At 39.7% G+C, this 16,769-nt stretch overlaps 1 protein-coding gene across 3 annotated transcripts in view; it reads right to left on the reverse strand.

The window, feature by feature from the left end:
• Positions 1-16,769, reverse strand: part of cntn3a.1 (contactin 3a, tandem duplicate 1) — a 156,994-nt gene that overhangs the window by 101,210 nt on the left and 39,015 nt on the right. For all 3 annotated transcript variants that reach the window (XM_041799351.1, XM_041799349.1, XM_041799350.1), the window contains exons 3-4: positions 3,995-4,127; positions 960-1,135 (exon numbers count right to left, since the gene is read on the reverse strand). In XM_041799351.1, the coding sequence (XP_041655285.1) occupies positions 960-1,135; positions 3,995-4,127 (309 nt within the window). The remainder of the gene's footprint in view (positions 1-959; positions 1,136-3,994; positions 4,128-16,769) is intronic.

Consider the following 16,769-nt stretch of genomic DNA (forward strand, 5'->3'; position numbering starts at 1 on the left):
CTGATGCTTGTCCTCATCCGTTGACAAAAGCAGCTGGTCTCAGGTCAGGCTCAAGCAATGGATGAGACCAATCACGATGATATACAGTTCAGCTCAGGCTGAGAAATATTGATAGGAAATGTGAATATGATCAACAGCTTTCTTGCCACTCAGGGCACCAATTTGCACTTTATGCTGAAGATTTAATGCTGCTTTGTGACAAAAGAGCACCAAACGGTGGGTAGATGGATACCTCTGGCGCTCTCCTCGCCAAGGATCATCTGTGCAACTGCTATGGCACAGAAACAGACATCAGAATTCAATCTAGCTGCACCATCTGTTCACAGATATCAGGGCTGTCATTTGATATGAGCTGCCCATCAACAGTGGAGGTCTCAAGTTCACCTTGCCATCAAAGAAGCCTCACACTCTGCTCTTATAAACTGTGATGGATGGAGGCTGTAAACCATCAACTACACAGGGTCTGTCAAGGCCCAACACACAATCATCACAGAGGAGAGAGGAGCTTAGAGCCACTAGTCAGAGTAAACAGCAGCACCAGAGCTTTGATCAGGGTTAAAGGAGAGAAATATAGCGTAAAGAAACATGGCCAGTTAATCTGTCTTTTCTCATTAATAACTTTAAACAGCAGCAGCTTACTATAAGAGTCTCTTGTCGCTGGTTGTTTGTTTGTTAGAGAAGATCAGGTCTGACAACAAACAATTTCCAGCGAATCCTACTGGGTCATTATACTTTCAGTCTGATGTTTAAAGAAACTTTCACTTTCCAAACAGAGACAGAACTGAGCTAAATGAGCTAAAGTTGAGTTAAGGTGAACTAAGCTCATTTGAATGAGATAACATACCCAAAGAACCTCAAGTCAATAAAAACCTTAATTTTCTATAATTGTTATTTTGCTCAGAAGGGTTTTAACAATTCCTCATGAAAGTGTACTCACTGTTAAACATAAACAGACTTACATGCAATGTGCAGGCTGGCCTCTCTGCTGACAATAGTGCCAAAAGAGTTTGATGCCAGGCACTGATAGACGCCAACATCTCCCTCTTTATTCAGATGGCTGATGTGTAAGTTTCCCCCCATGAGAGAATAACGTGACCCCGGCCTGGGAATGATGAAGGAGTCATTGAGCTTCCACCTGTGAAAGTAAGCACAAGATACCAACAAATAAAACCCTTTTAGGTGCCATATCTTGTCATGCCCACATGCAGCATCTAATTATCAGTTCTGGTGAATTGTTTATACAGACTGCTGCTGATGCAAAAACACTCTGCCATATGGCTCAAAGCCCAATTTATGTAATAGAGTGACAACCCAGCAGACTAAACTGTGACCAAACAGCCCTTATCGTGAATAAAGCAGAAATTCACAGAAATATCAGTGAGCTACAGCGCTACTGAAATGATTATGACTGAAATGAGAAGCAATCAGCAGAAGTAATTTCAAAAGACTGTTCGGTTTTAATAAGGCTTTTCTCATTTCAAACACAACTCTTACTAACAAATCAAAAGCTCCACATTACTTTGACATGTCCTTTTTCTTTCCTCTCCTTTTTCTTTTCAGTCTGTTTCATCAGAAATCTAAATCCTCCCCTCCAATCATGGTGATTATTGGAAGATTATTGGCCAAACATTAGGACTGCAAAAACAAAATAGCAACATGCAAATCACACAATAATGTGTGTGTTTTTTTTAATCAAACCTCTTATTTTGAGTACTTCCAGAAAGAGTATTTGCAAGAAAGCATAAACTCTCATAATAATCCTTTAACTCAAAAGATGTTTGTGTAACTGCATTCACAGGACTTGATGTTTTCCACATTACAACTTCTGGTCAAAGAAAAACTTCTGATTTAATGAAAGCAATGATACCATTTCACCATAATCTAGCACAATCTAACACAAGGCTTTCTTTCCATTTAGAAAGTTTTTGAATGTACAAAGACACATTTCATCAGTAAAATAGGTTGCTATAACTGTCCACATTATACTGAGGCATAGTTAGTGTGCAAATGGCACTTTCATTCTCAAACCAAATTACAGTCAAAGGGAAAGAAAATGAGAAAGGGAAGAGGGTAAACACAGACTAACAAGAAAAGTGACACTTGCAAAAGGAGACTTTCTAGTGAGAGCTTTTCATCGCAGAGAAACTGCACAATTAGGTTGAATGTTAGCTCCTTGGTCTTGATTAAATTCTGCTGCTCTCTTTTTTTGTATTGCTGAATTTCTCCCTTTTTCAGAGGTAAGGATTTAGACACATTGAGAGGCAGGGCTGAAGAAAGACGGAATGGGGGACACATGCAACGGAGCGGTGCTCAACGGCAGATTGGCTGATTAGATTGATTTAGTGATTTGGGTTTTCCAGCTGGAACAGGTCCAAGAGCTCCAGATGAGACAAATCAGGAGGCCATGGTGACAACTCAGAGAGAAGGCTTTATGTGGCAGCGGTCATTGGGTAGTCTTAGACAAATTAATTTGTCCTTGGCACCCCTGAAATAGATCTGCCTCCATACTCAGCAGTGAAGAGTCACTCAGCATATGGTGTCATGCTGCGGCACCTCAAAAAGACCGAAAATGCTTGAAAACTAGTTTTCAAAGCTGGCATGAGTGACCTTAGGTCAAAAAAAGAAAGTAAATTACAACAGGGGTTACAGCAATGTGATGTATGCTGACTGCACTAACACCGCAGGGATGTGTCCATGTGAATATGAGGCTCCATAATACAGGGGGATGAAAGTATGATATCCCAACAGCTTGTTATCAATCCGAAAATCACATCTTAATGTGCTTTATCAACTACCACAGTTGGTGGCACTTGCTGTAATTAAAGAGCTAATTAGAGCAAAATTTGATTTGATATGGAACTGGGCACGCTCTCAGAACTTGAGCTCAGAGGGGTAAACAGAACTTGCAGATTTGAACTCCTAGACTGATTTTTATTTTAAAAAGTATGACTACTTCAGACAGTAAAATAGCAACTGATTGCTTAATAAGTATTCAAGCCGATCCAACTGATAACATCTTGTGCATTCATTTCAATTTGTGCCCATTAGGCATAACACCAAGGATCTTCAAGCTACATTAACGGCCACATATGCTGATGTTATGAGGGATCGTTTCAACCTATTACGCATTAAATGCTTGACTTTGCAATTTGCATTTAATTACACTGACAGGAGTACAACAGCCATGCAGTCCCAAATTTGATAGACTATGAATTAATAGCTTATGCGCTTGATGCACTTTAAAGCAACTCATCGACTGTCATTTGTTTTCGTTTGTCATCATTTTAGCAGATGTGGAACTGGGTGTCAATTTGTTTCTAACACAGTCATCGAGGGAGCGCTCAACCTCACAGGGCCAGGGTGCTAAACAAGGACGAGGGCTAGCAACTGTTTCCCTGCACCTCAGTACATAAAGTGGTTTGAATGATGTTTATCATGTAGTGATAACCTCCAAATCAGATGCCCTGTAGCGGTGTCTGTGCAGCCTTGGGCAGTGATGCTGTACATAAAACTGTAGCAGGCTTAAAGCTGAGATATGGTTAGACAACTCCTGCAGGATCGTGTCTAGTATTTGAAATAAACACCACTGGAATTTTTCTTCTTCACTCCATCTCTGTCATAAGAGGAGGAGATTTTTGGTGCATGTTTTTTCTTGATCTTTTCAGCGGTCAGAGACTGATGACAGAATCTTGATAGTGTATTCTACAGGGGATCAATGTCCAAGCACCAATGAAAACATAAAATAAGAACAACAACTGAGGCAAATTAAGTCATCATTCAAAAAATTTACCATGACTGACAGTAAACCTAAGCTCTGCAGGCAGTCAGAAGCAGTGAGCCGTAAGGTCCACGAATCCCCAGATTTCCCAAGGCAACAAAATCAGTCTCACGTGGGTTTTAAGACAAATGTTGCACTTGAAAGCTCTGGGATATTTCTTGCACCTTTGTGACAAAAAACAAACAGTGTGCACAAAGCCATGCCTTCAGGTGTTACCTGTAGAAGGGTGGTGGGTGTCCCTGGGCCTCACAGCTGAACACCACTTCTCTGCGATTCTCACCAGGCTGAAGGGGAAACACCACGCTGCCCGGTTGTTTGGTGAACACAGGCCTCAGCAGGACACCACTGCCTGGATGGAGAACCAACAAAAATGCATGAGCTCTGATATCCTGATGAGCCTTAAACCAATTATCACATTTTCTACTTGAAAGTAGAAAACACGGGTTTACAGGGAAGGAAAGCAAGCTGGAAAAAGTGCTGCACAAGAAGAGGCTGAAGCTCTATGAAATCAATGTCTGGCATGGATCAGTTAGCCATGTAACAGTGCCTGTGAGCATTTTCAACATTTTCAAAATAGCTGAAAAAGTTGCTAGATCCCTGAGGTACTGCATAATCAGCTGGAACCTTCATAAAACTTTAATGCAAACATTTTAATGTACAGGCTTGTCAAAAGAACAGTGCATTGTCACCCAGCTGCTGTACAATTTAATTTAAACCCTCCAAAGTTTTCACCTTCTTTCCCTGGGATCTCATACAATAAGAAATTTAAAATCAAATGCCACAGCAATTTACTGAGCGTAAATTGGTCTGATTTTAAATTGGCCCTCTCTCATTTGAGCCATCGAGATTGTGCCCTTTGTGATTCAGTCAAAGAAAATAAGCCAGTAATTTCCACCGTTGGGTGAAAATACTTGGAGAAGTTTCCTTCCTGAAATACAGACTCAAACAAATGATTAGGCTTTTGCAGAATACTTACTTATTTTGTTCAGAGAAAGTGAAATGAAAGCGGTCTTTCCTTTAAATTGTATCCAAATTACCTATTATTATTTATAATGCAAGTTCACATAGATACAAAAATCTCCAGTGCTGCTTACAGATTACTTTAAAATGTACTTTTATGGTATTTTTGCATTGTCTGTGTTATTGTTTTGGTGCTCAAGATGTCAAGGGTCTCAAAAGTGCCTTTTGAAAAGCCTCTGTTGCATCTCTGAAAGTGCTGCATGTTTTTTGCTCTTAACCCAGACTCAGATTAGTAGAGGTCACGCTGCTGGATTATTATAAATTGCACGTGCATGTTCTCATTTCCAAAATTTGTACTGTTACTGGAAGCAGAAACCCACCCTAAGATGCATTCATAGCCTTAACAGAAGATTTCAGTACAGACTGCCCCTTATATTTTCCTGGCTTGCCTGTTCACATGTGCACCTCACAGCAGGAGACTTCCTCTGTTGAACAGGAAGGTGTGAGAGGTCACAGGAGGCAGGGCATAATGTAAAAATGACAATAAGGGGCATCAGGCTAAGCAACAGTGTTGCATGCTGAAATGGCACCTTTTGCCTTTATATCAGAGAGAAGTTTAACTGGATCGTCAACAAAGCCAGAGAAGTGAACATAAAGAACAAACTAACTAGGAAAGAGAGTATGAAGCAGCTTAATTGTATGCATAAAGATTTCACCATAAACCAGAGATGTGAATCTTTCAACATCTCACAATTTGATTTCAATTTCAACATTTATTTGTGCTTACGTTGTAAAATTCTTTAAAATGAATAAAGGTGATAACCTGACACGCCAGATGGCTTTGTTTCACACATCCATCTGGTAAACCACTCATACACAGTGTTTGGGATAGGGCAGAGCCTTTGACAAAAAAAAAAAAAAAACTTAATTGATGAACGTTCTGTCTGTCACATCTTTACAGGCCAATCAGATCGACAAAACATGTAGTGTAGACGCTACCAAGCTGTGCCCCTACCAAGGAGTAAACTCCAAAGAGGACTGCATAACGCACACCATAGCGACTGTAGACATGTCAGTAGACAACTTTTGTCGTTTTTGAAAAGAAAACAACTCAATGCTGTTTTTTGTTCTTCTTTTGACGAAGAAATGTCATCAAGTTCTGATAAAACTTACGCTTTAGCAGCGTCCATGCTAATGTCTTCTGCCATAATTGCACCGGCTTCTTGTTGCTGCTTGCTTACGTCACAACTCCACCGCGCCCGACTGACCTGCCCCTCATCGCTGATTGGTCCTGTCACTTTCTAACCGGGCCCAAACTGTTCAGACGGGAGCTTTGCAAGATGGATTCACAAGTGAGAAACACGGACATGAGCGAATCCATCTGCTTTGCAAGGTTATAGAAGTGAGGGATAATGCAAGAAAACTAATTTCATACACTTGTCCGTAAAAAAGAAAAGCAGGTGTGTAAACCAGCTGACTGTTTGTCTGGTACCATAGTAACAACACATGCTTAAAACATAGAATTTAGCCACTATGTATACAATACAGTAGCATACAAGTTGGGTAAGGCTTCTTCCTACCCTTTTGCACCTTGTCTAAAGTTACCAACTCAGTTAAAGAGGTCCTGCCTATGGGGCAAAGTTAATGCTGAGTGGTTGGCAAACTGAACTTAATGAGACTTTCAGATTCAGTGGGTCACTGACAGCCATTGTTACATATGGTTAGGTTAGCCTATAGTTAGGCAACAGACTTAGCACCTAAAATAACCCACAAATACAGTTTAACTTAATCTACATATCACATAAAAAGGGTTAACATACTGTACATCAGGCATGTGTGATGTTGCTGCTTCTGAGATGCATGCAGCATGTTATTAACAGTAAACTTCAGATTATTTCCCATCACAATATTACCACCAGAAGAAGGAATTAAACTTTTAAGGTTGCATTGCTGTGCATCACATGACAATCAGCAGGGCAGGTTGAACTGGTGGATTTTATAAAAGACAAGAGCACTGTCTTGTAGCAAGTGCCATGTCGTGGCACGCAAGTATATTGACAAATTAACCTGACATTATTAGCAGGAGTTCTGTCATCACTGTGACAGCATCTTCACACACAGGCAGTGCAGCATCTACCAGAAACAGACACAAAATCTAAAAGCATTTATTTAAACTTATTTAAACAGCACCATCATCATGATTGTAATTAAAGAATACTGTGCGTAATTTATGGTATACATTATGACCATATTACTTACCATTTCTACTGTCAGCTGTTTAATGCACATAGGATGGAATAGAGCATGTTTAAAAATATTGATTTTTGAACATTTTTAATCAATTCAGGATTGTGATTCTGATGTGAATCAATTATTTAGATACCTCCAGTCACCAGTGTGGGATGTGAATGCCATCATCCCCACCCAATTGCACTAATTTTATTTTTCTGAATATTTCCTGTTGCATTCTCACATCAGCAAACAAAAAGGAGAATTTAAAAGGGGGTTGACAGGAAAAAAATTCTGCTAAAGTCATGGTTGAAAAAAAAAAAAAGTTTTGTTTTTCATGCAGCTCTTCCATAAATTTCCGCAAGCTTTTTGGGATTTTTCATTATTTGTTGAAACACAATGACTTTAATGTGGATCCCTCAGGTTAATTTGAAGAGTTGGTATGTTTTTTATTAAGGCTGAGTAATTAATTGAAAATTTTGATTAAATCCCAATATGGCCTATTGCAATTTTAAAATCACAGAAGGTGCAATATTTCTTTAACCTGAAATTAGTTTCAAACAGCAGTTAAATTAAGAAAAAAATGCACAAGAGATGTTCCACTCTAAACAATATGCATATTGTGCATATAATATTCAAGTGCCAATTTCTTATAACAGTTTGCGATGAAGCCAACCTTGCATGTTCCACATCTATCAAAGTGTCCAATGCTTTATGGATGTGGAACTTCTTATGTTTTGGATGAGATTTGGACTCTACCTGTTTATGTCTTGATCCTGGCTCTGACTTTATTCATCGAGATCTTGGTTTTATCTTTGTCTTCATATATTTTGGTCTTGGTAATGCTGTGATCGAACCACACTGACTTCCTACAACAGCATACACTGGCTATTCTTGTGACTGTGGTCTGCAAGAAAGAAATACTTTTAAAAAATCACAATCTAACAGCAAATTAATTAATAGGAAAACTCTAAACTCCCTAGGTAATATAATAACAATGTTGATTCACTGTGTTTGAAAGAACAGCGAAAAAAGGACAAACAACAAAGACAGCAGCAGGTCTAGTGTGACACACGTTCCCTTGTTAATTACAAAGGTACAATAGTGAATGCATGTTGTTCTGGCAAAGCCCACAGTTACAGTGACCCATGGGGTAGTCAGTCAACACTTCATTGGAATAAACATTTCTCTCTGCCAGGGAAGGAGAATCCATTTTTTATTTGTCAGAATACATTTGCATATTTGTAATAGCACCGAAGTGGGAAGATTTTGCAGGTAGGGTAACTAATTTGTATGAGAGGCAGGTATCTCTTTCATGTCTCTGGCACCATGGGAGTACAGGTTTATCCTCAAGACTCAAAATAACTCTCTGAGAGGGTGGAGTTGTTTGACAAGGGACCTTGTACGCTGATTGTTCCTCTCCACAAGGATAAACCTCTCAGAAAGTTACACAGAATGAAAGGGTGCCTAATTATAATCTTTGTTAGATGAAGCGTGTCCCTCCAAGCAGCAATGAGAGATGATTGATTACCAGAAGACACTTCTTATACAGTCCATATTCAAACACTAATCCTCATAGTTGTTATACACAAACTTGGAAGGATGATAAGGCCTGGGGTAAACATAAGAGGAATCACAGTTGCTTCTTAAGTTGATGAATGACTCCTGTTATCAAGTCACCAACATTCATATTTAGAATCATTAAGAGAAATGCTTTTAAACTGGCACTGCCAAAATTTAATCCAGCCCTTATGTAATGAATTGGCATGTTTGATGACAGCAATTCAAAGGCATCAAACTCAAAGACAAATCGTGTAAAAATATATATATATATATATAGAATCCAGGAAATCATGCATACTTTTTCTGCACACGGTATTTTTGAACTTGAGTCTTCCATTTAAGAAATAAAAAATAGCCTCAAGGTGATTTGGCTTTTACTGCTCATCATTATTTGTACACTGATGTTAAATAGCAACAAAACATATTCATATTATTATTACTATCAAGGCTTACATGTGTTTTTTGTTTAAACAAATATTTTTTTGACAATATAACTGTCTTATGGCTCTTTCTCTCAACATTTACTTCATTATTAGGACTGAGTCAGAGCACCGTTATGAATGACTTGACCTTTCTAATAGATAGATGGATTTGTTGTATTTGCATGTCATTTGCAACAGGAAATTTATGAATTAAAACTGTGGACAAACAATGCACTGCTATGGCTCATCTACTACTTTATTACACTACTGAAGAATGCAGGAAAATGAGCACAGTGAGTGATTCATGGTGCTAAGTAATGTGTTTGACCTCTCACTTATCACCAGTGCCCTACTGTTGCTACTCTAAAGCACAAACAACGACTTGAACACTTGGCATTACCCCACAAGTAAGCATCCTTATCAATGTGGGCCATGCCTGTCACAACATTTTAGCATAACCTATCTGTGTTGCACTCTTTGATCAATCCTTAAGTGGACTGCAGGGCACAAACCTGACTCAATACTCCATTAATGGGAAATTAATCAACATAGTATATGGTTGCAGCTCGTAGGCTAACTGACCTGATCTTTGGTAGCACCATGGCAACTGTTATTACAATAGTGAGTAATGTTGGAATAATGAGAAGAGGTTGAGCTCTGGGGGCAGCGCCTGGAGGCTCAGTTCAAACTGATGCAAACTCTCTGAAACTCCTCTGTTGCCCTGGCAGGAATAAATGTAACATGTGGTAGGGCAGAGAGGAGTAATTTTCAAGCACGCTTTCTGGTAATCAAACATTAAAGGAGCTACACGCAACACCAGTACCAATTCAGTGGGATCCCTCGTATTTTCCAGGAATAGATTCACACCGGTGGGATAGTTTTTGACCTAAGCAGACCATTTAAATAAACTGGAAATACACCTGGCTGGAGTAGTAAAATTTAAAATCAACACTGAAAGATATCCAGTACTGTGAAAAACTATTTGCCCCTTCATCAAATAATTTTACCAAATTAAAAAAAACAAAACTATACTAAAACCAAAGTAATACAAAGTGCAGTTTTTTAAGGATGATTTAATACATAAATGGAAAAATGGCATCCAAATCTACCTGGTCCTGGTTAAAATCATGAATTAATTGTGATCTACCACATATTTTGGAAAGCTGAGATCAATTTCACTAGTCATACCCAGGCCTGATTAGAGGACTGAAAAAGCTAAACTTTCCGGAAGGTGAGCACCCCATGTCATCTGGTGGAAAACTAAAAAAGCATTTCATAAAAAGAACATCGTACCAACAGTCAAGCATGGGGGCGGTAGTGTGATGGTCTGGGGCTGCTTTGCTGCTTCAGGACCTGGATAATGATGGAGCCATGCATTCTGCTCTCTACCAGAAAATCCTGAGGGTGAATATCCGGCCATCAATTCCTGACCTCGAGCTCATGCGCACTGGGGTTATGCAGCAGGACAATGATCAGAAACACATCATCAAGTCCACCTCCAAATGGCTTAAGTGGAGTCTAATCAAAGTCTGGACTTAAATCAATTGAGATGCTGTGTTATTCATGCAGGAAAGCCCTCCAATGTGGCTTAATCAGAACAATTCTGCAAAGAAGAGTGGGCCAACATTCCTCTACAGTGATGTGAAAGATTTGTTGCCTGTTATAATAAATGCTTGCATGCAGTTGTTGGTGGAACAACCAGATATTAGGTTTAGGGGGCAACTACTTTTTCACAAATGACCATGTAGGTTTCAATGGCTTTTTTGCCTTAATAAAGGAAACCATCCTTAAAAAACAGAACTGACTTTGTCTTGCACTAAAACTGGTTTGCTGATCAGGGTTAATAATAAGCCAAAAAAAAAAAAAAAAAAAAGAAAGAAATCAGGAGGGGGTAAATACTTTCTTACAGCACTGTATAATTTTTTATTCCTTCAACACCAAAGAAACAGCCAAGCATTCATACTAAAAGCAGAGGGTCAGAATCTGATGGTAGGTCCAACTGTGAGCGTGCCCACGGAAAGCAACATTGAAAAAGTGCCCTACCACACAAGTGCACTGATCCAGAGTCCTATAGAAAGTTGACTGCACGTTGCTGCCGGAAAGCGATGGGGGTCATTATGAAAGGGGGCTTTTGAAGAAAAAAATAATAATAATGGTCCGCCCCCACTCCTCTCTGTCACCTGCTGCCAGATGGTGATATGTGCTGCCGTTTTCGAAAGCTTCTCAGACAACACAAGACTCAGCATCGAAGCACTAGTGGAAGGCAGAGGGAGCTGTTTAGGGGGCTGAAATAAAAACTAATCTCAAATTCAATACGAGCTGACAGCAAATGAATTCCTCCAGCTTACCTCAGCATGAATAAACAGGCACATGGGGAGTCGGCTGTGGGGGAGGTATCGGTCGTTTGTGAGGTCCCAAATCCATTCGTTTCAGCTCAGGGTTTTATGCATCAAATAAAAAAAAGCCAATCTTGCTTTTTAAAGCATCTTCCCCCTCTGTCCAGGCCGATAAGGCACACCTTTAAGGTCTCTCATTCAGGGGCAGCATATGTAACTCCAGAGCAGAGGCATGGTTTGGGTTGTTTTTAGCAAAGTTATATTTAAATCATATTTACACTAAATGTTTGAAATGACTATGGATCTATTTTTACAAGGTTCCAAAAAACAGAACTTTTAAATAATAAAAGTTTGCAATTTACACTGCATCAGTAAAAAGGGGAAAAGAAAAAAACAGTGAATGAATACTGCCCCATCATCTCAGTGTGATTTCAGAAGTTAAGAAGAGGATTTAAGACACATTAGAAACACATAAAAAGAAATTGCCCACAAGTCAGACTAATAGAAAATGTTCCAGCCCATACTTTAGTTCCATGACTATCAGCTAGGGTGCACTGTACTGTGCTACACACTCTCTAATTAAGTTCAACACATTTTCAGTGACACAGTTCGTATGGAGAGGAATGTAGCCAACCTATTTCCAACCAATATCCAAACATGTCACACCATTCTCTCGCTAATCAAAGCTAGTGCATCTGAAATTCAATAACAGTCCTTGTATCCAGGGTATCCAATGCCATGTTCACTGGGGAAACACAGAATTGATTAGGTCCAAGTCCACATGTGGGAACGGCAAATTAAAGCAATTTTTTTGTTGTTGTTCTCTCTATTGAAAGTCTACATAAACCAAGGAACATATTGCTCCTGAGGAATGCCATTTGTCATCTAATTGTAGTAATATCCCTACCTTTTCCTCCTCAGGATTGGTTAGAAGGTTATTTGTCACTTACCAGCAGCTATGTCCTACACTAATGGAAACATTTATCATGCTTTATAACTGTACCATAATGTTTCCCAACATACTGCCCTACAAATTGCCTGATTGGCCCATTAGAGTTTTAGTTTGACAATGCAATAATAAGAAGATTTCTGTATCGTGTATTTTTATATTGCTACATAAATCTCTAAAAATCCTCTCTTAAATGAGGATAAATGTAGATAAAGTAAAAGACTTTAGCTGATGTAAGTCTACTGATCCTGCCTAAAACTCCACAAACGTAGTCATACATACAGCCATTATAGGTCGATAATGACAGTGGATATATCTAGGGTTGTCCAGATCAGCATTTTTGGCCTCCGATCCCGATCCGATTTTTTAATATTGAATATCGGCCAATGTTGTTGTAAAAGACATTAAATCACATTTCTGCTCAGAACGGTGTAATAGCTCTGTTTCACTTTATCTGTCAAAAAATAAATTTACATATTCACTTAGTGCAGTGTTTAGTATTCAATCAGACAACCAAAATCCACTTAAAGTGGTCAGCTGAATGACCTGAGCAGTCAAAAAAGTGAACTCAAATAACCTCAGATTCACTTAGAGGTGGTGTAACAGAGTCAACAGTCACAATAACATATGAATTCAGTAAATACATTTTAAATGTTATAATTCTATTTAGAAGTTAACTTGATTCAGAGACTCAGCAGTAACATGGGGCAAACATCTGAGCTGCAAATGTCTGTAGTGAAGCTAACGGCAGTGAAGTTGCCTTTCTCTAGTATGCTATCACATACTTTGTTGTAAAACTCCGGTAAAGCAGTGTCAGTAGTGTAATGTGGAGACGGCAGGGCATAGCGTGGGTCCAAATTCTCCACCGCGGAGATGGGCTTGTTGTCCAACGCAATGAATTTGACCACCTTTTCTGTTGTCTTTTTGGCCGAGGTTGTTGCTTCGATGAAGCTGCCTGTTGCTCTGGTAAAGTCTCCGTATTCCACTGCATGTTTTGATCAAAGATGACGGATCAAATTTGTAGAATTAAATGCAGCTCTGCTGCTACAACCTCATGAATCGGTCGTGTTACAGATGCTGCAAGTGGTCATTGGACTGTTTTTGCTCTTAAGTTTGAAGTATTTCCACAACGCTTACATTTTTAACACATGAAAGCTAATATGCTACCGCTGCTTTGTTGTCACTGGCGCCTTTACGGCCTGTCGTAAATTGTGCTCCATTTACAGCAGCTGACGTAAATGATCGGCTGGGCTGATCGGATCAAATTGCAGATCACCAATCAATTAAAAATGCTTAGTATCCGATACATGTGATCGGGATCGGGACATCCCTGGATATATCTATTGTAAATATCATCAGAAATCTATCAGGCCTTTTTATCAAAATCTGAGCTTAGTATGTTCAACCCAGTGATAGGAATGAAGATATGGCTCAAGTATGTCATTTCCTGTTGCCAGTAGGGGGTACTACTGGCACAACCATAAAATTAACCTTTGAATGTGTAGAAGGTAAGACCTTGGTCATACATGTGAAATTTGCAACAAATCAAATGAGAGAGTTATGAAGTTGGAAAGCTACTGAAATGTTCGCCATCCATCAAAAGTTATCAAAAAATTCTGATCTCCAAACTGTCTAAATGTAAAACTTGGACATTTACCTGTTTGTGGAACACTTCCTGTACATTTCAGAGGATGTTCCAAGTGGCAACCTCCAGTCCTGAAAAATGAAGTCAATGTGGAAGTGCAAAAAATTGCAATACATCGAGCGTCCACTTTAGAGATAGACCAATGTGGTTTTTTCAGGGCCGATACCGATACCGATTATTAGTAGTCAAGGAGGCCGCTAACCGATATTTGGAGCCAATATTCATTTGCAGTAAAAGTGAAAATATTGGCGTCAACCGAAGAAGAAGGAACAGACAGCTGCCGCTAACGTATTGGGCCTTACAGTAACGTTAGTTGTCATGAGTTGTAGAGTTTCTCATGTGGCTTTCACACAAACACACACTATTCTCTACCATAACAGACATTCTCCCCATTGCTAGAGCCAGAGGAGGAGAAAGCAGACTGGTGAGCTAACGTTACGCTAAAAGCTAATCAGCCTTCACCTCAGCGTGCTTCCCTGCAATAAAACTGGAATGAATTGAGTTCATTAGGTTTTACTAGGGGTGCACCGATTGCAATTTTCTGGCCGATCACCGATCTTTCAAAAGCCTGATCTGCCGATTCCGATTTTGGCCGATAGCGATTTTTTTATAACTGACAGCATACACCTTCAATGTTCCAATCTTACTTTATTGAATAACATTGAACAATACCCGTGAAAAATACAAACTTGTTGTTTTAACTGCACATGAGATAGTTCTCTCAAATATAAATGAAAAGTTTAAAGCACTGCTGTCCAAACTACTGAATTATATCAGTTCCTTTAGTCTTTCATTTTTCACATTTTAGTAGGTAGAGGCATATGAAACCGATCTTATCCACCAATCTTATTTACAAGGATCGGCCGATTGCCGATCTCCTAAAATTAAGGAAATTGGCGCCGATACCAATTTTGGCCGATCGATCGGTGCACCCTTAGTTTTTACTCTCTCTCTCTCACTCACACACACACACACACACACACACACACACACACGCGAACACCTATACTATCATGGACTATTTCCATATCGATATTATCAGCAACCTTGTTTCCAGTGATTAACAGACACGTCTGGAGGGACTGCGAGTGAGCAGAGCTGCCACTTATGTTTATATAACATTATTGGGCTCACAGTAACATTACTAGTAGTTGTGAGTTGTAGAGGACTTGGATGTTTTTAATTTTGGGAGTGTCTGCTGCCTTAACTTACCTTCGAAACATATATCTGCTCTCCGGAGCTTCTCTACTTGGCAAAACTTTTTCTCCTCTCTGCCGTGTGTATGAGCACTGATGATTTAACTTTCATTCTTTTTACAGTCTATGGTGAGCACTGTGCATGCAAAGCTTTCACTACTGATTGGCTGCTACATGTGCAGTGGCTCTGCATGTAAGCAATCAGACGGTGCTGTGGGTGGGACAATGCTGGAGCACAGACTGTGCTGGAGACAGAGTAGTGACTGCAGACAGAAAGGCGCGGCTGCATCAGAGCCAAAATAACCCAGTTTTAAATTGATCTCTTATCGGCCTTTGAATTTAAAAAAAAAAGGCCAATGCCGATATGCGTAAAAATGCTGAATATTGGCACCGATATCAGCCCGGCCGATAATCAGTCTATCCCTAATCCACTTGAGGTTGGCTTCAGGAACACCGGAAGTCCTGTCTGAACACGTTAAAAAACATTTTTTACACAAGAATAAACTGGTTTACAGCCTGGTTCAAAAAACACAATGTGTCTCACTAGCTAATGTCTTCATGTCCTCTTACTCAACAGGGGATGAATTTTTTTGTACCACAATCGTTAAGATTATATTTAGGAATAACCTCACAGCGCACTGAATGGCACATCTCATTTGATTGTCAGATAGCTTGACAGGCAGAGGCTACCTCCAGAAGGACGGACTTAGTGCTAGCTGAGCTGACAGGAGGTCGAACTCAGTGGGAGGGCTCTTGTATGATGTTAGGTTGATCCAAAGTTTTTCATCTCAACCTGATACATATGTGTACCTATTTTTATGCCTGTAGCTCTTACCCTGTCCCCAGTGACATGGGGATCACCATGGGACCCCTGTGGGATGGACCTGAATGGTTCCACCAAAATATGAAAATGTCCACTAGAGAACAATTTGGGGGAAAGTTTGGTGCATTTTTGAGCAAGTTAAAGACCCAAATTAGTGATTCAATAGGATCCTCGCCGATCGATTGCTTATGACTAGGGTTGTTCCAATACCGATACCAGTATCAGAAATACTTTCAATACTGCTTAAAATGCAGGCATCGGTATCGGCGAGTACACAAGTTTATGCACCGATCCGATACCGTTTGGTTTAACTTTACAGTTTGCTTCGTTTAGCCATGCTAACTGTTAGCGCTATAAACTGGAAATAGTTTCTTCTTCGCTGCCGGGCTTCCGTTTTTAGCGCAGCAGCAGCGAAGAACAACCAAGGGACCCCCTGCAGCTGCAAAGAATGGAGGCTGCGTGACAGTTTTTCTCTGAATGTGATCGTTAAAACGCCTTTCACACTGGTGCTGTCGTACAAGACAAGAAGTGACACAGTTTATAAAAAGTTAAATAACTTTTGAACCATAAATCGTTACCTCTTGTTTTCCTCTTGAATCTAGCCATTGTGTTTTCCCATTCATGCTACTGATGCCTTTGAATCCCGTGCAGCAGCGTTTTCAGCATGCCTGGAACTCGCGTGTGTTTAGGGGACTGTAATGATTAAATCCACACCAGTAAACCCTATATTGAACGACTTTTTATTAATTTTAATCGAATTACGATCATTTATTACTGCTAGCTCGAATGCTAACTGCCATATTGTTTCTCTCAGAGTGTCCGTCAGCCAATATTAGGCTGCTCCTTCATCACGTGATGCTGCACAAAA

This window comes from Cheilinus undulatus, linkage group 11 (assembly GCF_018320785.1).
Source record: "Cheilinus undulatus linkage group 11, ASM1832078v1, whole genome shotgun sequence".
Lineage (NCBI taxonomy): Eukaryota > Metazoa > Chordata > Actinopteri > Labriformes > Labridae > Cheilinus > Cheilinus undulatus.